Genomic DNA, 25244 nt, shown 5'->3' with positions numbered 1-25244 from the left:
CGAGGGGGGAGGGGGGTTCTCGTTAGGCATCACGTGTATTAATTTTTTGACAAAAAGCGCTATGTATTTCTGAACCGAAATTTTGAATGGCACAAAAATTTTAACGATTTGTAGTATGATATTTCTTATGTTATATTTTTTCTAGTCAAAAATAGCCTTTACATAGATTTCAAAAAAAATACACGTGATCTAGGGGGGGGAGGGGGGTTTTTCCCAAACCTCACCAAATATCACCAGGGGGGAAGGGGGGGGTCAAAAAATGAGAAAAAAGACCTCACGTGATTAATGGACGGCCCCTATAGAAATACCTACGGGTATATCCTATTCCTAATCCTAACTAATATTATAAATGCGAAAGAAACTGTCTGTCTGCCTGTTACTCTTTCACGCCAAAACTACTGAACGGATTTGAATGAAATTTGGTATAATTACATACCTATCGCACATGACAATCCGAACCGTCATATCTTGCAAAATCGCAATTTTTTTTTATTACATTTTTGCATTCTACAGATCATGCTCTACAATCTGGTAAAACAGTCGTATCTGTAGCTCATTTCTGGGCCGAGATATGGACCTATACGACTGTCTTGCCTGTTGTGATGCACACGCATTGTCGATGGACAAACAGTCATATTTTAGTTTAATACGCTGACCATGTCTGAAGCGCGGGCTCCGGTCGTTTTATCTTAAGTTAAGACAAGTGTAGTTACAAAATACGCAAAATGTGATGAATCAAAACGTATTATAATGTAAATAATACTATTTTGCTTGTTTCGCACGTAGAATTTTTATTGTATTATTTCTAGATAATACTCGGCTGTCCCATTTTAAAACACAGTAACAGCCATGAGACAAAATGTTCAGGAGAGCCAAAAAACGTTTTTGTACCTTCATTTCAATGCCCTGGTAAAACTATGATAGATATCTGAACAAATGTAAGCTTAAAAGAAGCGGCAGAACCTAGGCTTTATATACAATACTATTTCATTTAAATATGACTAAAATTGTTGCTGTAATGCACAAAAGAAAACACTTACTAGGTTTTATATGGTTTTCTCACCCTAAAACCGCCCTCACTGACCATTTCATAACCTAGTAAGGGCCATTATTGTGTCATTTAAGACAAGTTAAGTATATTGAAATTGCAATAATTGCGTAATAATTTCATTTTTTATATGTTTGGGATCCTTCACATATTATAAATCCAATTTTGCAGCACTTTTACACGACGGCACTATAAGTAATAGCTGAAATACGGGCATATTTTTATGTTTGTTTTTTTGTTTTATGTAAATGAATTAAATAGCCATATTCAGAAGGCTCTAACATGAAAATTATTTATGGCTGCCTTCAATTAGACAATATTTCCTAAATTTCTATCTAAAAATCAGTTTTATAACTTGTTTTTTTTTTGTTTATGCAAAATAGGGCTAGTAGAAAGGTTCTAACGAGAAAGGTCTCTATAGCTTTTATAAAGAAGACAAAATTTACTTATGTTCTACTTTTAATTCAACTCTCTAGGTTTCATTGGTGCAAAGATACAGGTTCTGAAATGTCTGATATTTTGTTCGAAAAAAGTGTTAGTAATAATGTATGCCATTTGTGACTTACTAAAATTAACGGACGAAAATTGTCCTTTGCTGACCATTTCAAAACCTAGTAAGCGCCATTGACCATTTTAAAACCTAGTAAGTCATTTTCACTTACTGTGTTTTAAAATGGTTGGTGGCTCTTACTATGTTTTGAAATGGTTTTCGTGGCATTTTTGATTTCGCAGGGTGGAGTTACTAGGTTTTTAGAAATTTTATTTTCGTTTCTAAGCGGTTTTTTGATATTCTGACAATGCAGTTTTGTGCGGAATCGCCTAAAATAATGTATAAATCAAAGACCCGTTTTTTTTTTAAAGTTGGCGGTTACTGTGTTTTGAAATGGGACAGCCGTACTATCTTGCCTGTTTTATTATTGAATTTTTACTAATTTGATTGTTGCATGTTTTTATGTGACGGTTTAGCTATGGGATTCGTCAAGATAATACTGTTTGTCTAGTTAAATCAATAATTTTTCTATGTCATAAGAGAAATAATACGGTTTGTACGGTTTTTAATGTAATTATTCATGGAATATTTGAGTTGTAGTAACATCATGAAGCTACATAAACGTGCTGCTAAACTAGTTTTGACGGCAATTCCTTCGAACAAAAGGCTTGGAACCTGAAGGGTATTGCAGCTAAGGAATCTAAGACTCCATACAATGACTTTAACGATGATTTGGTTAATCCTACTTACGTATAAACCTGTCGAAGAAAAAGTAACTCTGTCCAAGTTCTCCGAATCTTCCAGAGCAACAACAGCAACATTGCGAGCATGCCCATAGCAGTTCTGAAGTCTGATGTTTGCTTTAAATATTTGGCCCACTGGCATTTCAGCTTGAGGAAGATTTTAAAAGCTTGGTTGAGATCTCTTACGAATTACCTTATTTGTGATGTAGTTCTTCAGAGAAACGACGAGCATAGCTGTTTCTATTGCTCGATAAGCGACTTTAATCCGTTGGAGGAGTCCAACAGTCACAGCCGTTTCTGAACCAAACGTCATCACTGGCAGGGTGCACTGATTGAAGACCTTTGAGTTCAGACTTTAGAAACGGACTCAAGGTAAATGTGTGACGAAGTTTACCTTATGCAGGTCAACTTATAGTGTGCTTGTCTTCTGCCTAGTTTAATAGTCTGCCCATTGCCCAAGTTAGACAAATTCCTGAGCAACTTTGATCTTTGGCTTCCCATGCAACTACCACCGAATTTGGTTTAATGTAAGCATTCAATTAAATAAGACTTATTTCTTAAATACAGTGCACTTCTGTTCAGTTTTGGCGATATTAAATCCCTCTGTTGAATTACTCTTTGCAATTCAGTCTTGATTTGTGGTCCTAGACAAGCACACAGTCCATGCTATGCCAGTAGCGGCGTTTTACAGGTACCTCAACACATCGATATAGCGACATTCAATTTGACATCTCTGCAAGGTTTCCAGAAGTGTCCACGTCTCGATGAAATATCCAAAGCTTTTGGTCAACCAAGGCCACCAAGTTTAATTGTAATCTTTGGTCTTCTGTATAATCTGCCTGAGGTTGGAAATAGTGCTTGACCGACGGTACGTCCTGACCGTACCATCTGAATGTCAGCGCTTACCGTCGCGTCGGTTGCAAAATGCATTCAGTGCTTCGCTGACGGCAAACTGCGATACGTGTTAAATCCATGCGGTCGGTCACGCGGTCGGTCGCTCCGTCAGCGAAGCACTGAAAGCGTCCCTACAAGCTCATAGCTCGTTGGTCGACCGACACGTACGCTGACCGACGAACCCGACCGACGGCTGCACCGACGTGTCACACGAAATCACGCGCGTACCGTCAGCGTAGCTGCACTCATAGACTTGCATAGATATAGCTACGTCAAGCGACGGTCAGCGCTGACCATCGGTCGAGCACTATTTCTAGCCTTACTGTTTGATGATCTATGGTGATTAAGAATTCGGCAAACTAATTAGTGAAACGGTTCTAAATGATCCTTGAGAACGTACATAAATCTCACTTATATAGCCTCGGTCTATAGTTCCATAGAAAGGTTTTTATTTAAAGTTCCTTAGAACGGTTACCATTGTTGAAAAAATGCCACGACACTCTAGTACGATGCCTCCGGTGTTATACTAGTAGAAGCAACCTACTTGCACTACTTCTTGAGCTGTCCGAGGCTTCGAGACTAGTAATACCTCCAGGTTTCAGAAGCTATGAGGTAATGCTGTCTGCACCAGGATTATTTTTGATTTATAGCTGCTCAAGGGCTATTCAAATCTTGTCCTCAGTTTTCAACTTCGTCTGGTGGTTCTCCCATGCTTCTTCTTCTTCTTCAATCCCGCTACTCCTCCGAGGAGTCTGGGGCTGACACCAGGCGCTTCCATCCTTCTCTGTCGTGGGCCAGCAAGTTGAGCTCTGGCCACGACTTCCCTTTCTCTTGGGCCTCGCTGAATATGAACCGCTTCCAGGTATGAGCTGGTCGACCGGGTCGCCTTGAACCGCCCTGGGGTTTCCATTGGAGGGCCACTTTCGGGATATGATCATCAGGTCTTTTCAGTGTGTGGCCCAGCCATCGCCATTTTCGCTCTTGGACGTCTATGTCTATAGGCTTTTGGTTTGTAACCTTCCATAGCTCGATATTGGTGATGGTGTTCGGTCATTGTCTTCGTATGATGGGTTCCGCTCATCTGGCATAATCTTTATTGACCAAAACTCATTTCGCATAACTCGTATGGTCTAAACTTTTTTGGCCGAACCATCACTTTGCCAAGACTTATGTGGCATAAGGCTCGTTTCGTCTAAAACTCTTTAGGCACAATCTTTAAACACCTAAGTTTCGTTTGCTCAAATTTATGTTCGTCTATACCTATGTATAATCTTGTCTCTCCTAATGTTATCTTAATAAATAATATATTAAGTATGTAGTAAATGTACAAATTGTGGTATTTTTCTCCTACATCCCAAAAATCACGATATTGTATGATCAAAAAATCGAAAGTTAACGACCAATATAATTATTACAAACCCCATGAGATCGAAACCTAAAAATAGGTGCGACGACGAGCAAAGCGAGGAGGAGCGTGTTAGGTGCACATGTTCATCAAAACCAAAGCGGAGCGCAGCGAAGCGGAGCGGAGCGTTTTCCAAACAGCGGAAACAAACAAGGCACCAGTTTGCGCTATGTAGGGAGACGCTCCGTCAAAGTTAACGCCAAACGAATATTATTACTTTGTATAAACCTATGCCATAGCATTATTGGGCTATTCAAGATTTGGCCATACCATTATTAGGCTAAACAATGTTATGCGAAATAACTTTTTACTAAACGAGATTTATGCCATACGATTTTCGGCGTAACGAGACTTTGACCAAACGTTACTATGCAATACGAGATTAGGCAAAAAAATCTTATGCCAAAAAAGGTAGAACCTCGTATGATACTTCATAGATAGTTGTTGACGATCTCCCATGCTGCTGAACGAATACTTTCACCGGCGATTTAGCTCTATATCTGCTTCTATAACTAGTGTATTGTAGCAACGAAGGTCTTTTCGTATCAGCTTCTTTATACGATTGGTGAGGGCCTGTTATTCTGATGAAATGTTAGTCACAATTCGCTCTCATAGTTTGTAATTATCTATTATGGAAAGCAATAAATAATAAAATTGTTTTTGTATCATTCTTCGCTACGGCTTAAGAAAATATGCCATCTACTAAGTTCCTAATAATTTCATTGAAAGAGTACATAGTATTTAGATAATCAAAGGCTTAAATTCTGTTTTTTTTGTAATTAAGTCTAAAAATATCAAATATTGTTCTAAAAGTGAGATTTCTTGTTTTTAAAATTCGTGTTTAATCAATAAAAGGACCGATTTTCCATAAAAAAAATATGTATCAAACGCTTTGTATTATTTAATTTTCCCTAAAAGAAGATAAACCGTATGTATTATCTCGACATATGACAAATTACCAGCAAGTATGTAAGCAAAAAACGGGCTATACAGTCATAAATATGAAAATCGAAAATTTTGACAGACAAGACCGTATTATCTTCGGACCGCCTCAGAAAAACACTTATAGATATAAAATGAAATGACTTAGGCTCAATTGAACTATATGTTTTTATTGGCAAAGAGTTAATCTACCAATCACAAAATAAATATATTTATTTTATTTATTATTCTTTAAATTATGAGACACCAAACTTTCAAAACGCGATATCTCGAAACTACGTTTTTCAAGATATGACGGTTCGGATTGTCATGTGCGATATGGTCTAGACCCTGAGAAAGAAGATAGGCTACTTTTTATCCTGGAATTCCCACGGGAAAACATTTTAAGGCGAAGCGAAGCTCAAGGGAACAGCTAGTAAGTAAATCAAGGTTCAAAATCAAAGTAGAATAACTGGTAGACACAATTCATTTAATTAAAATTAATTAAATTACAAATTCATAAGTATGAAAATACTTACAGAGATCAATAGAAACTACATAATCTTCCAAGAAAGATATCCCTAGAAATAAAATTATACTAAGTAACTATATTTAAAATATCGCAAAATCAATAATGCCAGGTAACTTAGCTAGAGCTACTTGTAAATAAATTACGCTAAACACGCACTTATACTTAAGACGAACAGAGTTGAATTTTGGCAATTATACATAAATTTATCATTAATTATTACCCCTTAGGCTCAATTCACACAAGCGCATAGTTGAAATTAACCCCTTTATACACGGCTGTTTTATACTTTTGCGTAAGTGGCAGTTCGTAATCATTATTGATAATAGTTATTAAAACATAATTCACACAAATAATAATGAATACCTTCACTGGTATCTATTGCATACCATCAATCGAATTTCATTCATCGGTCAAAAAAACACAGAAATTAAAAAAAAAAACATTCATCCTAAGATAAAAATCATTATCCTGCGATCAACACTGCGCTAAACTGAGTTGAGCCTTATTGCTATAGACTTGAGACACAAAACCCTAACCCTAAACATATCACGGCACTAAAACAACAACTTCATTACTCATACCCGTTTCTTCCTCATTACTCTCTCCATCTAAATGTTTCTTTTTTATATGCGTCTCGAGCGTGTCACGCCGCGCGGACGAATAATCGCAAACATTGCACTTGTATGGCTTCATACCTGTGTGTGTCGCCTCGTGTGTAATAAATCGATTCTTAACCGTAGTTTGATAATCGCAGAACCTACACTTGTACCCTTTCCCTGCATGCATTAGAGTGTGATTCTCTAGATCGTATTTAGATTTGCAGGAATACTCGCATAAATTGCACTTGAACTCGTAATGTATCTTTTGATGCACCATATAAGCACATTTGTACATAGATCGGAACTGCCCGCATTGGCAAACCATTTCTTCGGTTTGAGTACTCCTTCTTATATGCACATCTAAACTCATTTTAGTTGCCGTTGCGAAGTTGCAATAACGACATATGTGCGTTTTCTCCTTACTACAGTGATGTCTGTAGAAGTGTTTTTGGATCAACGCTTTGAATTTGGCCGTGTAAGTGCATAAAGCACAGCTAAAAGGTTTCTCGCTGTCAATTGTTTTCACAACTATGGTTTTCCAGTCGGCTACATTAGTGGGATTATCGTACTGAGGTTTCTCCTCTTGTTTTCCATACTGTGGTGGGAGGTTCTCTTGTTTTCCATACTGAGGCATGAGGTTCTGATCTTGTTTCCCATACTGTGGCGTGAGATTCTGGTAATGTGGAGGGTGACTTTGGTTCATGAATAGATGCGACATTTCCGAACCAAACTGAAAGTTAGAGTAATTCTGTTCCGGCATTGCGTTCGTCGGATTGTGTTCTAGTATTTCTGGTTTAGGAGGTAGTAACTGTTGCGGTATCTGTTGCGACATGTGGTCTATTTGTTGCGACAGCTGTTGCGCGATTTGAGGGATCTGTTGCACTATTTGTTCGGGTAACTGTTGCGTGTCATTATTTTCACTAGAGGGATTCGCGCTCTGAACTATAAGCTCCAAATGCTTAGACTTATGATAGTTGATTTCACACTTGTATCGCGTCTCGAAGTTGCATCGGTTGATGAGGCATTTGATAGGTCGCGGTCGCAAGCTGCGCTGTTCATGCATTGAGAGCCGCCATTTTGTATCTGTGGAGAAATCACAGAGCAGACACTTGTGTTTGTTGACTAGCGGCACTTTGTGAGCGTTGACTAGATGGCGCGACAATCGCCCCTCCGTTTTCGTTTGGAAGGCGCAGTGGTCACACTGGAACGACTCTTGTCGGCTGTGCACTCGTGAGTGTTTAGCGAACGAACTCGGATACGCAGTTTCATAATTGCAGAACTGACACTTGTACTCTTTGACTGTGCTATGTTTACGCATGTGCGATTTCAAGTTATTCGGGTACAGAGAGAAGTAATCGCACATATTGCACTTGTATTTTCTCACGTTTTCGCTGTCGGGGTCGTCTACGTGTGTAAGTACTAAGTGCCGTTTGAGTGTGTCTGGATATGCAGTTGTGAAATCGCAAACATCGCACTTGAGCAGTTTGCTGAGGTCGTGCTTTCGCTCGTGTATCTTGAGTCCGTTCTTGTAAAGGGTTACGTAGTCGCACGTTGAACACTTGTGTAGTTTGGTGAGTTTTTTCCGAATCCGCGGTGGCATGTTTCCTGATGCGGAGAGCGGGCGTCTGTGAAATAATGAAAAAATAAGCTGTAGATAAATGGGCATGTCATAAGAACAGATGATGATTACGTTACAAAGAAAGTGTTGGAAATAAGACCTGAAGGATGGCGTAAGAGAGGAAGACCAAGAAAGACGTGGCTTTATTGTGGGTAAGAAAATATGAGAGAGTGTGTAGTGAATGAGGATATGACAGAGGATAGGGTAAAATGGCGTGACATGACACACAAAGCCGACCCTAAATAAGGAAAAGGCTGAGAAGAAGAAGATCCAAGATATAAATCCTGTTTTAAATGTCTCTAGTCTCCAAAAAGTAAATAGCCATGTACGTATTATGGTTTTCAAACTCTAATAATTTTTTAAAAATGACAGAAAAAAAAACAAATTACAAAAAATACAAATAAGTAACATACCCATCACACGGCGACCCCTTAAACTCGCCCTCCTCCCCTCCATCATCATCGCTCCCCTCTTCTTCCTTCATCTCCCCTTTCCTTCCATTTTCATAATCGCACTCTTCACCCTCAGCCCGACACACGCCTTTCTTTCTATGTAGCGTCAGCATTAGCTTGAAATACGTCGTAAAATCACACCTTTTACACATGAATACGGTTTTGTCACTACCAATCTTTTTTGCTAACCCTTCCTCGTGTTTTGTCATCATATGGCGACGTAAAGAGGTGGTGTATTTAGTTTTATATTCGCAGAAATCGCACGCGAGTTCCTCATCGTTGTGCTTGCCCATGAAGTGTCGTTGGAGCGCGTTCTTGTGTGCAGTTACGTAATCGCAGTCATTGCAATGGTATTTCTTCTCATAGCTTGAGCTCGGATCTTGTGCGCTGGAGGGAAAACGGAGAGTAGTTAGATACATACATTTTATTAATTACTATGGTGTTGGTGTCGAATGTGAAGGTAGAAATTCTAATTTTAGTGCAGTCAAAAACTTTAAAATATGACTCTATAAGGTCATCATAAATCCAGTTTTCCGCTAACAAAATTTATTCAGAATCGGCATCATTTTTGGTTAAAAACGAGTCGTTATCAATTGTTGTGAAATAAATTTAAAAAATTTACATAAACAAAATGCGTATACAACAGAAGTGAATATAATTTAGTTTAACATAACATATGTTCAGCGTTGCAGCTATCAAATGCCTTATGTTAAATTACTTCTTGGTTGTAATACAGACAGCACTCAACCCATCCACTTATAAAACTCCACCCTGCACACCTCACTCACCTATGCCGCAGTATCTTGTGCCGCGCCAAAGCCCGACTGTACTTAGTTGCGAACCCGCACACTTCACACTTGTATGGCACTTCGTTGGAATGCCTCCCCATGATGTGAGTCTTGAGGTGACTCTTGACGTCGGTCGCGTAGTCGCAATCGCAGCATTTGAACTTCTTGCCTGAGGGCATGTAGTCTTCGTCGTTTTGGTCGTCTTCATTATTACTGTAATGAGGAAAAAAAAACGATATTTTAATCGAACTACATGGAGTGTTAGTGCAAAAGAAACGCCTCGACAAATAATATGCAACGTCAACCACTGAGCTCTTATTTTGAACTAGCTGTTCCCGCGAGCTTCGCTTCGCCTTAAAAAGTTTTCCCGTGGGAATTCCGGGATAAAAAGTAGCCTATATTCTGTCCCAGGGTCTAGACCGTATGTATACCAAATTTCATTCAAATCCGTTCAGTAGTTTTGGCGTGAAAGAGTAACAGACAGACAGACAGACAGACAGACACAGTTACTTTCGCATTTATAATATTAGTTAGGATTAGTTAGGATTAGGTAGTTCGGTTTAGGTTTTTTACGAAATAAGTTACGGGAGTGTTATAAAAGTAAGCCTCGAAATTAATATTAACAACGCTAAAACAGCCGTTTCTAGCTTGAATTAAATGACTTCAAGCTTGAGGTAGGTGTATTAAAAGGTAGCCTCTAAAAATTGGCACAGACTTTTGAGAAACTTTATAATTTACCTTGTGTCTCCGTTTTCTGGCGATGCTCTTTTCCTTGCTCTGTAATGAAAGTAAAGATTTACGGTCTTATTCATAAAAAGTTACGGGAGACCTATAGGCCTGCTATAAGCAAATGTCAAAAAAACTTTATTCATAAACGATCAATAGCGCTAAAGAACTCTCCAACTGATTCGTAAAACCTTGATATGCTAAAGTTGGCTGGACCCTACTATACACCTTCCGTAAACCTCCTCTTGTACAAAAACATGGCGGCCGGTCAACAGCTGTTCTGCTTTATTGACGATTTGACATTTGTTGTGAGTTAATATTATTTGCTGAAAATAAGTTGCCATGGTAACGTAAAAAATTAATTATTTTTTTTGTGGGTTTTGGCTTGGCCACTGCGCCTTTAAGCCAACGTAAACTTTTTTAAGTGCCGCGCCGTGGCTAACATAGATAATAGAGATTGATAAATGAATGAAAGTTTTCGCTATTTTTGTTTATGGTTTCGTCGGACCGGCAACTTAATAGGGTAAATGTCAAAATGTTTGGTCTGTGAAATCTATTAGCATCACTATAGTAACTGAAGGTTTACGGAACTATTATGAATAGAGATTTTTACGAAACCTCAAATAGGCTTGAGCTCAGTAAACCTACTTTAAGGTTTTTTTATGAATAAGACCGTAAGATTGGTGTTCTAAGTTTAGAATGTAGGTATCGGCCTTAAATTTTTTTATAAAAATACATCTTCACTGAAGCACATAGGCCTCTCCTACCTATTAATAATCCCAAAAGGGGTAAAATGCCACGCCTAAAATATTGTGTCCACGGGAAAACCATTTAATCACGATAAACTAGTATAAGCCGCGCCAATGAAGAAACGAATCTAAAATGGCGGTATTAAATCATTCCTTCTATCAAGCACACGCTACACAAACCGTTTATCAACAAAAAAAATTGAACGTGCTGTAATATCAACAATATGGTTAGGTGCAAGCTTTTACTACCTACTCCCTCTTATGTAACGGCTGCCATTTTGATATTGTATCTTTATCTACACACGTTATAGCAGTTTTCATATTTGGGGTGAATAAAGGCAGATGATATGTTAACAAGATATCGACGGGTTTTCTAAATCAATTCTGTCTGTATAATACCGCACATATCAACACCAAGCGGCCATTTTAGATTCCTTTCTTTATTTACACGGCTTACAATCTCACATATAACTCACTCGGTATGCTTCGTTTGTTTATGCCGCCGCAACGCTCTCGTGTATTTACTGCTAAACTCACATTCATCGCAACTGTACCATACTTCGTCACAGTGCTTGCCCATAAAGTGGGTTTTAATGTTAGACTTGACGTTGGTCGTATAGTCGCAATCACAACAGCTGAACTTTTTTCCCGTTGGGTTGTCTTCTTCGATTCTAGGAAATCGAAAAAGATGTGTGAGATTTGCGGCGCGGAAAGAGGCATATGGTGATTAGCGCTAGGTACCGCGTACCATTTAAATGTAAAAATACGATTTATATATAAAAAATACTGTATTGCGCGGGATTTTTCTGTGTTAAACCACCTTATGAATTTGGTAGTTGTTTATAAATACATGAACTACGACCTAAAATAGATAGCCAGTTCTACCTGGAGGAATGCTGAGGACAGAGTTTTCTATTAGGGTCAATTCAGACGTACCACAACCACACCACAGCCACAACCACACCACAACCACGCGGTGTGGTCGGGCGTATATTTTGTATTGACAATGAATAATCCAATTCACACGTGCCACATTTTGCCGTTGTCATCGACCACCTGTGTAATACGACCACATCGCAACCACAACGCAACCACATCGCGTCGGCAACGCCGCCACGCGGCGGCGGCACGACAGCCACCTTCTCTCCCTATTAACTGCATACGACCACGTGGTTACCACATCGCAACGACAGCGACAGCACAACCACACCGACATTTTGTCGCTGCCACAACGCAACTGCAAAAAGTCGCTGTCACTCAATTCACACGTAACCACAGCTTGACCACATTATGTCGCTGCGACGTGGTGTGGTTGTGGTACGTGTGAATTGACGCTTAGGCATTCCCTTGGAGAGGCCTATGTCCAGGAGTACTCATGTGGTTGCTAATGTGAAATGGCTACTTAGATATATAGATAGATAGATACATAAAATAAACTTACATAACTTAAATACTAACACATATGTACAAAAATGGCGGTCTTATCGCTTATATGTTATTAAGACGACCGAATGGCGTAGTGGTTAGTGACCCTGACTACTGAGCCGAAGGTCCCGGGTTCGATTCCCGGCTGGGGCAGATATTTGTTTAAAGACAGATATTTGTACTCGGGTCTTGGGTGTTGATATTTATATTTAGTATCTATCTATCTATGTATTTGTGTAGATATATCAGCTGTCCGACACCCATAACACAGGTTCTGCCTAGCTTGGGGTCGGATAGCCGTGTGTGAGATGTCCCCACATATTTATTTATTTATTTATTTATAAGCCCTATGAGCACTTTGACTTAAAAGGTTTTCCCGTGGGAATTGTTGATGAAAAGTATTTCAACACACTATTCTCAGACCTACTGAATTTATAAATATCATAATATTTACCTAGCACTGCGTTTTGATGGAGTCTCTTTTTCTGGCGGTTGGCTCCTGTAACGACGAGAATATACATAGATTATTAAAAACAAAAAACTCAAACAGGGAGGAATTTCGTTACATTCGCGCATTGGACCAGCGTGGTAGAAAAATAAATACAAAAAGGTTCCATTCGAGTTGGTCAGTTATAGGTATCACACTACAGAGATAAGAGTAAAGAAAACCAAAAAAGTGTTGAACAAAAAGTTAAGATTAAGATTAATTTTAAAGGTAACCCACTCAGCATGCTTGGCTGGCCAAGTTTTTTGTGGCGGCGCAGTTAGGTGCTAACTCACTCAGCATGTTTCGCCAGTTTATACCAACACCGTATTTAGTGCTAAAGGTAACTCACTCAGCATGTTTCCTCAGCTTGTGGCGGCGCAGTATGGTGCTATACTTGGTGCTCAGCTTTTGCCTCCGCAGTATGGTGCTATACTTGGTGCTGAAGGCGCACAGGTCGCACTTGAAGGGCGTGTGCTAAAGGTAACTCACTCAGCATGTCTCACTACTAAAGGTAACTCACTCAGCATGTTTCCTCAGCTTGTGCCTCCGCAGTATGGTGCTATACTTGGTGCTGAAGGCGCACAGGTCACACTTGAAGGGTGACTCGGCTCCGTGCTTGCCCACGACGTGGCTCTGCAGGTGGCACTTCACGGGGGTTCGGTAGTCACACTCGCTGCACGTGTATTTGCAGCTGGAAAATGAGTTTAATATTAGAATATTGATGATATAACGATTATTTACAGTGAAAATTTAATATATACAAATTATTCAATATGTGTTGTAACGAGTTCAGTATTTATAAAGAATATGAAAAATCTACAGGTTTCTTCCACAGGAATGATAAAAAATTTAGGGAATATGTCGCAGCCGAATTATATAATCCACCGTGTTACATTACAGCTAGCTCCCGAGCAAACTGGAGCAGCAAGCCTGGGTGTTTTTTTTTTTTAAATTTATTTATTCAGTAAAACAAACACAGGTAACAAAAAACAAAATGGCCAAACTGTACAGCAGTTTGTTGGCGTGACGCACTCTAAACATTCAATCTTACAACTAATTTCTTATATACCTACTTAAATCCCTAACCATAATATAGATAGATAGTTGAAATAGCTGAGATTTTCAGCGGAGCTCAAATTTCAATACTTACTCTTCTTTATGTATTTTCTGTCTATGTAGCTTCAGCAAATGTGGTTTGACAGTTTTAAACCCGCAGTTGTCACAACTAAGGACCTCTTCTGGGCCATTTTTGGCAGATTTTTTGTTTTTCTTGCCTTTTCCCTTTTTAGTTTTTTTCTCGTCTTCTTCTTCTTCGGCTGGCGGTGATCTGGAATTAGACAGATGTTTAAAGATTAAAGTCCAAGTCAAATACTTTTGTTCATTGTATAAAATAATATACCTATATATTTTTTATTGAAAAACTCTTTGTGTTCAATGGTCTGTCTATTATACTATGTACTTTTGTAAATCATTATTTATTTATCTGCAGCACTTAAACTAATACTTTCAATACACAATCATTATATTAGTGTCTTCTTCACATATTTATATTTAGTTTAATAAGAAAGAAATTTCCTATTGTAGCCAATAGCTATAGATTGCAATGCTGCTAAGAAAATAAAAGTGTTTTTTTTTTAAAGAGTTTTCTTTTTTTACTTTTCTGTCTTGGATCTCACATTTGTTATGGCTATATTATAAGGTTTATATGACTTACGGTGCTTCTTCAATATCAATGTTCTCATCGAGGTAGTCCAAGGGCTCAAATTTGACCTCAACTTTGAAGCTGTCAGCGCGAGCCGTGTCCCACTCCAGCGGCGGGTCATCAGGCGGTTCTGACTTCACAAAAACTTCTGAGCTCTCTAGAGGGTCCTTCATTTTGATTTTAGATAAAGGTATGTCCACTGGAAATAGAATTTATTAATTAAAAGTGTGTAATATGTACCTATGTTTATTTACCTTCAAGTTCTTGGGTTTCTTTTAAAACATTAATAGATTAATCATTGTTAAACTGATTACAAACAGCTAAAAATGCAGACAACCTTATTATAAAACTTAAACTAAATATAGTTTTGGTTAGTAACATTTGGTTATCTAAAGGCAGTTCAAAACCAGAGAACTATGTTCATTTGTAAGGGGTTGATATACTAAAAGTCCCAGAGGTCTTACATTTCATTCCCAATCAGGACAGATTCAGACAGAAGAAATTGAAAGCATAAAAACATAGTATAACCATAAAATATTTTGTATATTATTTAATCATTTTACTATGAATATTAACCAGCACTCACAATACAATACAATACACTTTATTTGCACCAAGAACAAAAATTACAAAAAACTAAACTTAAAAATAAAACAGTACAAAGACTCACCATCTTCCTCATCAACCTGCATTTCACCTTCATATGACATTGTCCCTGAAATGGAAAAAAAATTGTAATATGTGTCAAGAATGTATATGTGTAGCTACAAGTAAAGGCAGTGTGTTACGAGGATAGGTGGACTACACATATCAGAAGGCCTAGCATGGCGCGCAAGATGTGACAAAAGTTCTGGGTTGCTCCACCACCTCTCTGTTTAGTAGCTGTTAGTGATTGTAAGCTTAACAATAAAAAGTAATAAAAGAGCTGACAATACCCACCAGTGTACACGAGTAAGATCTTTTCTTACAATGATTTTGGCATATCACATGTAAATTAATATTTTTTGATTAAAAAGGTGCTTTGTCCCAGTCAGGTCTAGAGTGTTAGGTTGTAGGCAGATAGCACATAATCATGTTAGAGCTTACGGGAGTAACAAATAAATATCCATTGACTTCAATCTTGTAGCGAATTTTTTTTTTACCAAATTTGTGTTTTGTTTTTTGATAATAAACAGCTATTATTTTACCGTGATGCCCTCAAAGTAGCCGTTCTATGATAGCAGACCGCTTCTTTTCGCATTTATTACGTGGCGTCGGTTTAAATTCTGTACATTAGGCACAAAAACAAGAAATCAATACATTTTTAAAATGAAACAAACAAGACATTTTTATTTGACATGACATGATCACAGTTTTTTTACAAAGTATCTGGATTCACAGACTACACGCAAGCATCTTGCTTGTTCATGGACATATCGAACCACGCTATTCCTGCACTAGTTACAAACCAGTACCTAAAAATTCAAAAAATGATATTATTTTTATCTACTTCTCTAACGAGAAGATCAAGCAGTAGCACGGTAGCACCTCTTTTCCCATGCCATTTTGGGCTGAGTTTTTTAAAACGGAGATGGACACCATTGACGAAAGAAAAAAGAGAGGACCCGGCATTAACTTAAAAATCTTAGTTAAAAATATATCGTCGTTTCTTTTTAACTTATTAGTGTTATCGTACGTCATCTCTTTTTTCTTTCTTCATTGATGGACACTGACCGTCGACGTCGTCAGACGTCCGAGAGCGGTCCCAAAAAACCGTGCACACTATCAGTCGCGGCTGACAGTCCGTAAACCGCGTCCGCTAGTGTGTCAGCGTCTTTAAGCTATCATTGTCTGTGGTGCGATGTTGATTGATGCGCTGTCAAGTAAATGAAGTGGTCTGTGGTCGAATGTTGTTTTATTTATTTTCGAGTCTCTCGATCCCCAAAATTAGTATTAAATTAGAAATTAAAGTATTTACACTATTAACTTACATTTTACACCGTTGAAATGGTGTGAGCGAGTACAACGTACTTTCAACATATTTTAAATAAGTAGTCTGTTTCTGATATTCATCTCAGCTGTAAGTGGAAATAATATTTATTTATCATCTACAAAGTTGGATCATAGCTGAAGACCGCAGTAGAAGAACTAATTGCAGGTATAAAGTCGTTTTTAAATACAACCGAAATATTGCATATCATCATAGTAAATACAGTCTCAAAATCCTGTGACCAGTAAATGATAAAAAAAGTTTATATTGAAATCTAGAGGTTTTTAATTACTAAAAAATATTATTGTTATAATTTAGTTTGCAATTGCTAGTAGAAAATGCTACTCTAAGTCATAAATGAATTATATTCCTTATTTTAAGTTGACATGTCTCTTCAAAACAATCTTGATGCAGAAGAGGAGAATCCAGGAATTTCTTTTGTTCAAGTAGAGTTGAAAGTTGAGCCTCTGGATGTTGTGAGCAGCACCGAAGATGACCCCATCAACTTTCTGCATGAGCACATTGATATTAAGGAAGAACTGTAAGTTTTATTGTATTCTCTCTGGCGGTGTAAGTATCTGTGCTTGGCTCCCTCGAGTGGAACCTTTATGCATATCCCCAAGGTCTAAACTGCCTTCCTAAGCATGATTGGACTATTTCCCACCATGTTGATCCTCTGGGTTGGTGGGTTCACCACGCTGACTGGCACCACTGCTCCTTGTAAGTTATCATTGAATACTTTTCCGAGTAAATGTCTCATTTACTGGTGATGGACATGAGGTTGCATAAGATAGTATAATTGCAATATCTTACTGCAACAAATTAAATTATTTTTTCGCAGTGTAACAACAGTTAATTCAAAGTTTTAAATTATTTTAGCAGACATCTTACACTTTGTAAAAATCTTTTATTTCAGAACCACATCTGATATAAGTCAGGACCCAGAAAGTTTCAATAGTATTAACAGTTCAAAGAAACTAGCAGCAAAAAAAGGAAAGCAAAAGAAAAAAATTATGGGGCTGCAAAAAAAGGAAAGCGAAAGAAAAAAAAATTATGGGGCTGCAAAAAAACAAATTAGTAGAGACTCCAGCTGTGACAGGTTAGTGTAGTATGTTAGGACTATATCAAACTAACAAACAATAAATGTTTGAATGAATAAAAAAGAGTTTTTGTAAAGGTACAAAAGTAAAACAAACAAACACTCACACCTTGTACTTACTGTACCTACTCCCTCGCGAGGTAGGCAGAGGTTCATTGCTGCACCCACTTTTCGCCAGTGTTGTGTTAGTCCCAATGTAATAGGGGTACAAAAGTTTATAGACTTATGACTTATATGAAGCTGACTGTGGAAGCATAATAGTAATTCACCTAGTTTATGAGTAATGTCACATTTGTATGTTAGTGACATATATCTATTGCTGACTGTATGTAGGATTTCATGCAATTCTCTGAGAGCAGTGTTATTTAATTAAATTTTTATCTCTTTTAGATACTGAACACATCAGACATACATCATCAGGTTGTCAATATACAATGTCCCTTTTTTGTGTAAATTGATAATTGCATTTATTACATTCATCATACTTTTACTCTTTCATCTTTAACACGCCGAAACATCCTATTATTCTCAGTCAAGTGTCAAGTCAACATCACAAATATCTGACTAATGAAAATGAGCCCTTCTAGACTGTAAGATTTAGTAGGTAGAGCATAATAACCACAGTATATTTGTACTCATTCCAGTTTCGTGAAACAAGAATCAGAAGAGGAGCAGTATCAATCGCCCCCGTACCGAGATACAAGTCCGGTACCGCACAAGAAGCGCAAAATAGGTGCATCTATCAACTATGGTGTGTATATTTTATTTTATGCTATTAGATGTGTGTGGTCACATCTGTCGAAGAACCGATGACCGATGGGGTAAACGTGTTCTGGAGTGAAGGCCGCGACTAGGCAAACGTAGTGTGGGACGCCGTCCGGCTAGATGGAGTGACCACTTACGAAAGGTGGCTGGTCATGATTGGATGCGGAAAGCTCGCATCCAGCGGCGTGCTTTGGGAGAGACCTACGTCCAGCAGTGGACTGCTATTGGCTAATGATGATGATGATGAAAATGATTTCCTTGCCTAACTTATCTTAAAGATTAGAAAGGCTTAATATGAATCTATAAGAGTTGGTTGAGGATAGCAGTGTGACTCAGTGTATCCTGGCGGCGTGACGAATTTTGTAGTGTTGCTGTCTGGCGCTTTGTGATTTAAACGATATACTCGTATAATGCGCGTTCCAGCAATCACAGCCCGTATGTATGGCGAATCGTGATATATTGTTTATCTACATCGATAAAGAACCCGTGTAGCGGTAGCTGTCTCTTGCCAAAGAGGTTACAAATTCGCCAGCACGACGCAACAGTTTTGCGCGTGTTTTGCCCTGTGCTAGCTATGCGGACTGTTGTCTCATGGTGCTGATGATGATGATGATGCTCCTGCAGGTAGCGAGGACGACACGGACGAGGAGGCGGAGGGGGAGGGGGAGGATGGAGAGAGACAACAGATACTCGTACCCAGGGCGGCTAGGCTGTTCTTAGACTTGGATGAGGTACAGTGCTCCAAAATTGATAATGCGCATAGAAATCTTTGACAGATCGGTTGTTTTCGATTATGTGACACATGATATTGACTCCTATTTCTTTCGAACAAGATGCAAAATGCAAGTGTTTTTTTAAGGCTCTTACGATTAAATGATTCAAGTGTGAAGATCTGCATGTGCATTATTAATTTTGGACAAGTGTAAGTGTGTTATTGTAGGTGTCTGGTTGACACATTGTATCTGACATTGCGAAAAAGATTCATGTTTTGAAACGGAAAAGTTTCTCATAAAATTCATTCCTGTATAATATGCATGGAAGTATTAGGAACTTGTAAGTACTTATTACTTCCATGTTAATAATTATGTTCGTCGAGAATATTCATCGCCTTCTTACATTTATTTCCTTATTGGTTCGTCACTTCAAAATGTATAAATGTAACATGCAGAGGACCAAATTAAATTAAATAGCGCACATACTTACACCACTTTTGTGATTATATTACTCTTAAGGCCTTGAAATGAACTCATCATCAGAACGTGCCCTGCCAAAATAGTCATTATTATTATATTTACAAAAAATAAATTATATTCTCTCTTTTCCACAGGCTGAAGACACCGAAGAGACACAAAATTACCTAAAAACCGACGAACACCATTTCGACTGGCAACCCTTACCCGCAGTGTTGCCATTAGACCGTCGCACGCCTTTTAAATCCAGCAGCTGCGGTCCAAAAGGCTCCTTCCAAACGCCTTACGATGCATTCAAAGCCATATGGAGTCGAGATATAGTTGAACGAATAGCTGATGAAACGAATAGGTATGCCCAACAATTGACTGAAGATATGATGAGGAGAGGGACTTTACGACCCACTAGCAGGATTGTAGATTGGCGAGACGCCACCGCCGACGAAATATACATGTTCTTTGCGATTGTACTAGCCACTGGAGTAGTAGTTAAATCTAGAATAGAGGAGTATTGGAATAAAGAGCCGTTTCTGTTAAGTACACCCGAGTTCACAAATACTATGACCTACGATAGGTTTATGCTGTTGAACAAATGCTTGCACTTTCAAGACAATGATTTGGTGGATAGTAGGGAAATGACAAAGTCTGAGGCTAAATTGTTTAAATTAAAACCTGTGATTGACCATTTGAATGATAAGTTTGCGTCCCTGTTTAGTTTAGGGCAGAATGTTGCGTTGGATGAGAGTTTGACGAAGTGGAAAGGATCGTCTGATATAAATGTGTTTAGTAGAAGTAGTTCAGCGTCAATTGGTATCAAAGTGTATGAATTATGCGACTGTCACACCGGTTACCTTTGGAGGTTCGAAGCTAAGACTGAAAGCGATACAACTCCAGTAGAAACATCTTCTATCATGCTAAGGTTACTGAGAGGTTTGGAAGACAGAGGCCATACTATATGGATGGATTCTAACTATAGTTCTCCGCTTCTAGCCAGAGAGTTGAAAGCCCACGGGTTTGACTGCGTCGGACCTTTACGGACAAATAAGCAGTATGTTCCAAAACAAGTAAAAAAATTAGAAAATTCGGATTTGAAGCCGAACGAAATAGTCGGTTATACAAGTGGTGATGTAGATGTATTAGCGTGGCGGGACAGAAAAATCGTTACCCTTATTTCGACGTATCACGGATTGGCTACTGTTGAAGCCGGTGATATTAGGAAACCCGCAGTCGTGTGTGACTACGTGAATTGGATATCTAAAGTGGACCGTAAAGATCAAATGTTGTCCGCCCACCCTATTGAGAGAAAACGGACGAGAGTGTGGTACAAAAAGTTTTTTAGACGACTACTAAATGCAAGCGTGCTTAATGCCTACATTTTGCATAGACATAATCCTTCAAATAGACAGAATCCTGCGCTATCGCACAGGGAGTTTAGAAAGACTTTGATCGTCGAAATAATCAAGTATCACATGACAGCCAAAGCCAGTGTGAACTCCACGGACCATTTTCCGAATGAATATGGAAAGAATTTGGAGTCGAAAGCTAAGAAAGTTGAGGGTTTGCGTCGTAAGTGCGCTGTTTGCAAGAGAAGAACTAGGAACTACTGCGAAGGTTGTAATACTGCGATGTGTTTGTATGCGTGTTTTAAGCAGCATCATAGTGGTAAAAGACATGTTTTAAGTGATGCAGAAATTGTTACAGGGAGTTAAAAGTTGAAATCGTTGTTTCATACAGACTATAGCGGAGTTTTGAGACAATTTCAAACATATGACAGCAAAGTGCTGGAACAACATTCCACCATTAAAAAGTATATAAATGTATAAAAATATATGTAGCTTCGAAACGAATCAGATAATTGATATATGTATACTTGTTTATAAACATGTGATAAACAAATTGTACTTGGGCAATAGATACATTATGTAAATCATATTTATTGTATAGTTAATCATCTTAAAAATATGTATACTATCCTATACTTAGTTCGGTTGATAAACGACAAATAGGACATGAATAAAAAAACAATATCCAAAAATAAAATGCACTTTTATTTGCCTTCTTTTCTCTACAAAAAATATATTCATTGTAAGTAAATATGACGTAATCCTTACAAAATTAAATCTCGTAAATATTATAAATTATACAAAACATAGTATAATTGAGAAAATAACTAGATTTCTAAATTACTCAAATTAGTCTTTGGGCTAGATTTTTTTTACAAGTAGGATTTTTTATAGGAAGCACATCTTTAAAGTAATTATTCAAAAATACTGTTATTAAAAATTTTGTGATATTTCGTCACAGGCAAAAATAAATCCTTTTGATACTAATCCCCATTTACGCTTTACAATATTATTATGTTATATTTACAGAAGTCTACTTTTAGCATAATATATGAGTCTTAAAATTAAGTTAGCCTGTTTTTTATGGTTTAAAAATACATTATACCTTTAGTTTAAGCCTTAAGTTTCTTTTATGCGTGTGTAAAAATAAAGAATACTCTATCTATCTATCTATATATCTATATCACCCATATTTCTCCCCTTTAATGGATAGGGTAGACATACTCAACATTTAAATTGTATTATGTTATGATTGAGTCCTAAAGTAGATAGGTACATTTTACAAATACAAACTGTAATATTTTAGGTATATAAAATGGTAACTGTATATACAAATTATGGCTACATCAGGTATTACGGTTAATTTATAGGTACGGTTTAAGAAATTTCGCTAGAAATGTATTTCTACGTTTACAAAAGTACAAGAAGGCAATATTGAACGTTTAGAGCACACAAAAATCATCATATAGTATACAGTTTATAAATCACCAATGCATACATTTTTCCTTTTGCTAAAAACTATTGTAGGTTAGGTATTTCTATATTTTTCTGACTGGATTATTGTAGGACAAGCACTGGTTACTTAAAATATCAGAAAACATGGCTTTCTAACGCATAGACTGAAAATAATTTAACTTATCAAGTGACTACATGGTTCTTGGGAGAAAAAAATCTTATTTAGGGCTGATTATTCAATAGCCAGATAAAAAATAACAGAACTAGGGGTCGAAGTGGTCGCCATGGCCGAAATCGGTCGGACCAATCATTCATTCATCAGCCAGATAAAAGTTATCCGGGGAATAATTATGATGCTGTCATCTAAATGTTTGTATTTGACAGTGACAGTAACAATTTTATTCCTCAGATAACGTTTATCTGACTATTGAAAAACCAGCCCCTAGTAGTTTATAATTATGTATACATAAAAGTTGAGTGTTATTTGAAATGCAAACTGAGTCTTACCTACGACGCTAATATAAATGTAATAATTTGCAACACGTAGATATCATAGCGTCAGAATGTTGAGTAATCAAAGCAATTAAATTGTTTGCTCGAGAAAATCGTCACTAACGTAAGAACATCATTTTCTTGAGACCGCCTGAAGTCAGCCAACCGCATTTTAGAGACTAGAAGCGATCAAATCTCGATACAATAATCCAATGGGGTTTTGATCAGTTTGATTTTGAATGAATAATCGTTATTCTTTAGGGCGCCTTTCCGCCATATACGTGCTATGTGAAGCTATGAATATGATTGGTGGATATCAAATGCATACAAAGCAACGTAGCATAGCGCTTATCTTATCTGATGGAAAAAGCTACCCTTATCATAAAATCGTTTTTATATGCCTGTTATTTGTATTTGAGCGCTCGAAGTCTGTTGAACAGTAAATATGTTTAGAATATTTTTTTATCCATTTAAACTGGGTTCTTGTCTCGTCGGCCTCTTGGGAATGAAAGAGACGGTCATCATGTCGTCTTCTTCTTGCAAGAGACACCCGTTGCTAGCTTTGGTCCTGCCAAATAGCCTGATGAAAAAAAGGGAAAAATATTTTTTATTATAGGTACATTGAAGAAAATATGTAGTCTGTTGTTGTGTAACTGACGTTGTTAATAAACTTTTGGCGGACATTTTGATAACAATGTGAAACAAAATATAAAGTGTTATTATTATACAGGGTGTTGCGAAAAGGGTATACTAAGCCGAAACCTACGTGTGCAGCATGTTATATTTAAGCCCAAGCATGAAATCAGAATGTCTTAAATTGCGAAAAAATATATATTCTGCATAGTAAAAATTCACGTGACCATCAAACTTTCTATAGAAAATAAATAATATTTTTTCACGACACGTAAAGTTTTGGCTTAATATACCCTTTTTGCAACTCCCTGTAGAGCAGAGAAACAAATATTTGCTGGTATAATAATTACAAACTAAGATTAAATCATATACACTCACACACACGGACATATAACATTTAATGTTCACTCACACAACGGTGACAAAACAATGTGACATGAATAAAAAGCATGATTAATGAATGAGAAAAATGTCATAGTCTAAGTAATCGTAGCTTGTACTTGTATATTTTCGGAAGGTCACAAACTTGTATTTAAACGGAAATCCGACCCCAACCTTGGCAGAACTTGTGTTATGGGTGTCGGACAGCTGATATATCTACACAAATACATAGATAGATACATACTTAATATAAATATAAACACTCAAGACCCGAGTACAAATATCTGTCTTTTGAACAAATATGTGCCCAGCCGGGAATCGAACCCAGGACCTTCGGCATAGCAGTCAGGGTCACTAACCACTACACCATTCAATCGTCGACGAAATGTTCGGCGATAGGTCATGCTGCCAAATATCTTTTGAAACCACCAACCCGCAGTGGACCAGCATGACGGGATATAGGATGGCAGTTTAGGCCTTCAGAGGATATGCATAAGGGATCGAGAGAGCCCAGAAAACAGAACATAGTACTAAATGTGATATTGGGTGGAATGATGCAAAACAATATTTTACATATCTACATAAGTCTAATGAATGTACCCATACTAAAGCATAATACAAATATATTGTCTTTTATACCTGCTTTACCCTTTTACCTAATGATTCCTGCACAACATGAAAAAGTGAATGAATGAAATGTCAAAAAGGAACGAATGATTTGAATCCAGTGTGTTTTTCTTTTCCATGAATATTAAAATAACACTTCACAGCAATGAACAGACAAAAAACTTTGTACAATGACTGATACCACAATTTGAATCCACATTGAACGAAAATCAAAACAACACAATTCCATAAATGATTACAAACCGATCTGGCTACACCAATAATCCAGATTTTCCTGTATCACGCTTCTTACTAAAACGGCGTCGAAAAAGAAAAGAAAACTTTGTTGAAAAAAATTAACAAAAGTAAAGTAAATATGTAGGGATAAGTATGTTATGATAAGTATGTTGGGATGGGTATGAGAAATAGAATATATTTGATGTACCTACTGTGCTTATTTATATTACGTTCTGTTAGGAACTTAGTTCCGTTCAACATAATTTGATATTTACTGCTAATAGAATTGAATGCAAGAATGCCCCATTTCTTAAGCCCATAAGTTTATACCCCCCTTCAACACATACTCCTTAATCTTAAAATACCTATAAAATAAATACTCAAAAACACTTTGAAAGCCACCTAAAATGCTTAAAAACCCTCAAATAAAGAAAGCGATGCGGCGAAATCAGCTGCGTTTCGTAGCAGTTTCAAGTTCGCAGCAGTATAATGCTGGAA

General features: G+C 37.5%; 3 protein-coding genes and 1 long non-coding RNA gene across 6 annotated transcripts in view; 2 read left to right on the top strand and 2 right to left on the bottom strand.

Annotated features, from left to right (window-relative positions):
* Positions 1-5970: 5970 nt before the first annotated feature.
* LOC105388020 (zinc finger protein 729) lies at positions 5971-15959 on the bottom strand. 3 transcript variants are annotated; one of them, XM_048632044.1, is made up of 11 exons: positions 15767-15959; positions 15250-15294; positions 14592-14778; positions 14028-14204; positions 13398-13568; positions 12845-12889; positions 11442-11636; positions 10229-10267; positions 9491-9703; positions 8664-9089; positions 5971-8257 (listed from the first exon to the last, which is right to left on the bottom strand). In XM_048632044.1, the coding sequence occupies exons 2-11, from the start codon at positions 15287-15289 to the stop codon at positions 6580-6582; spliced, it is 3171 nt and encodes a 1056-aa protein (XP_048488001.1). In that variant the 5' UTR covers positions 15290-15294; positions 15767-15959; the 3' UTR covers positions 5971-6579. The 3 variants fall into 3 exon arrangements, with proteins under 3 accessions (XP_048488001.1, XP_048488002.1, XP_048488003.1); XM_048632045.1 differs by lacking the exon at positions 15767-15959 and adding an exon at positions 15666-15728; XM_048632046.1 differs by lacking the exon at positions 11442-11636 and having other exon boundaries at positions 15767-15957.
* Positions 15960-16531: 572 nt separating this feature from the next.
* LOC125491069 lies at positions 16532-17654 on the top strand. Its single transcript, XR_007268100.1, has 3 exons — positions 16532-16716; positions 16930-17089; positions 17465-17654. It is a non-coding gene; the product is annotated as an uncharacterized LOC125491069 (long non-coding RNA).
* A 626-nt stretch (positions 17655-18280) lies between these two features.
* On the top strand, positions 18281-21509 carry LOC105388021 (piggyBac transposable element-derived protein 4). Its single transcript, XM_048632047.1, has 3 exons — positions 18281-18398; positions 19037-19143; positions 19740-21509. The coding sequence occupies exon 3, from the start codon at positions 19977-19979 to the stop codon at positions 21306-21308; it is 1332 nt and encodes a 443-aa protein (XP_048488004.1). The 5' UTR covers positions 18281-18398; positions 19037-19143; positions 19740-19976; the 3' UTR covers positions 21309-21509.
* Positions 21510-21626: 117 nt separating this feature from the next.
* Positions 21627-25244, bottom strand: part of LOC105388004 (copper-transporting ATPase 1) — a 65600-nt gene continuing 61982 nt past the window's right edge. The window contains exon 31 of the mRNA XM_048632048.1: positions 21627-23469. Coding sequence (XP_048488005.1) covers positions 23411-23469 — 59 coding nt within the window. The 3' untranslated portion in view covers positions 21627-23410. The remainder of the gene's footprint in view (positions 23470-25244) is intronic.

Source organism: Plutella xylostella, chromosome 30 (genome assembly GCF_932276165.1).
Source record: "Plutella xylostella chromosome 30, ilPluXylo3.1, whole genome shotgun sequence".
NCBI classification, from domain to species: Eukaryota; Metazoa; Arthropoda; class Insecta; order Lepidoptera; family Plutellidae; genus Plutella; species Plutella xylostella.
Note: the sequence above shows the minus strand (reverse complement) of the source record. Positions and strands in the feature narration are given on the sequence as shown.

What these genes read in the sequence shown, in the direction of transcription:
- LOC105388021 (XM_048632047.1), top strand. Translation starts at nt 19,977, where the DNA reads ATGATGAGGAGAGGGACTTTACGACCCACTAGCAGGATTGTAGATTGG.
- LOC105388020 (XM_048632044.1), bottom strand. Translation starts at nt 15,289, where the DNA reads ATGTCATATGAAGGTGAAATGCAGGTTGATGAGGAAGATG. An exon ending in ATTGATATTGAAGAAGCACC is followed by an intron (nt 14,205 to 14,591) that starts GTAAGTCATATA and finishes GTCTAATTCCAG; the next exon opens with ATCACCGCCAGCCGAAGAAG. An exon ending in CCAGAAAACGGAGACACAAG is followed by an intron (nt 9,704 to 10,228) that starts GTAAATTATAAA and finishes TCCTCATTACAG; the next exon opens with TAATAATGAAGACGACCAAA.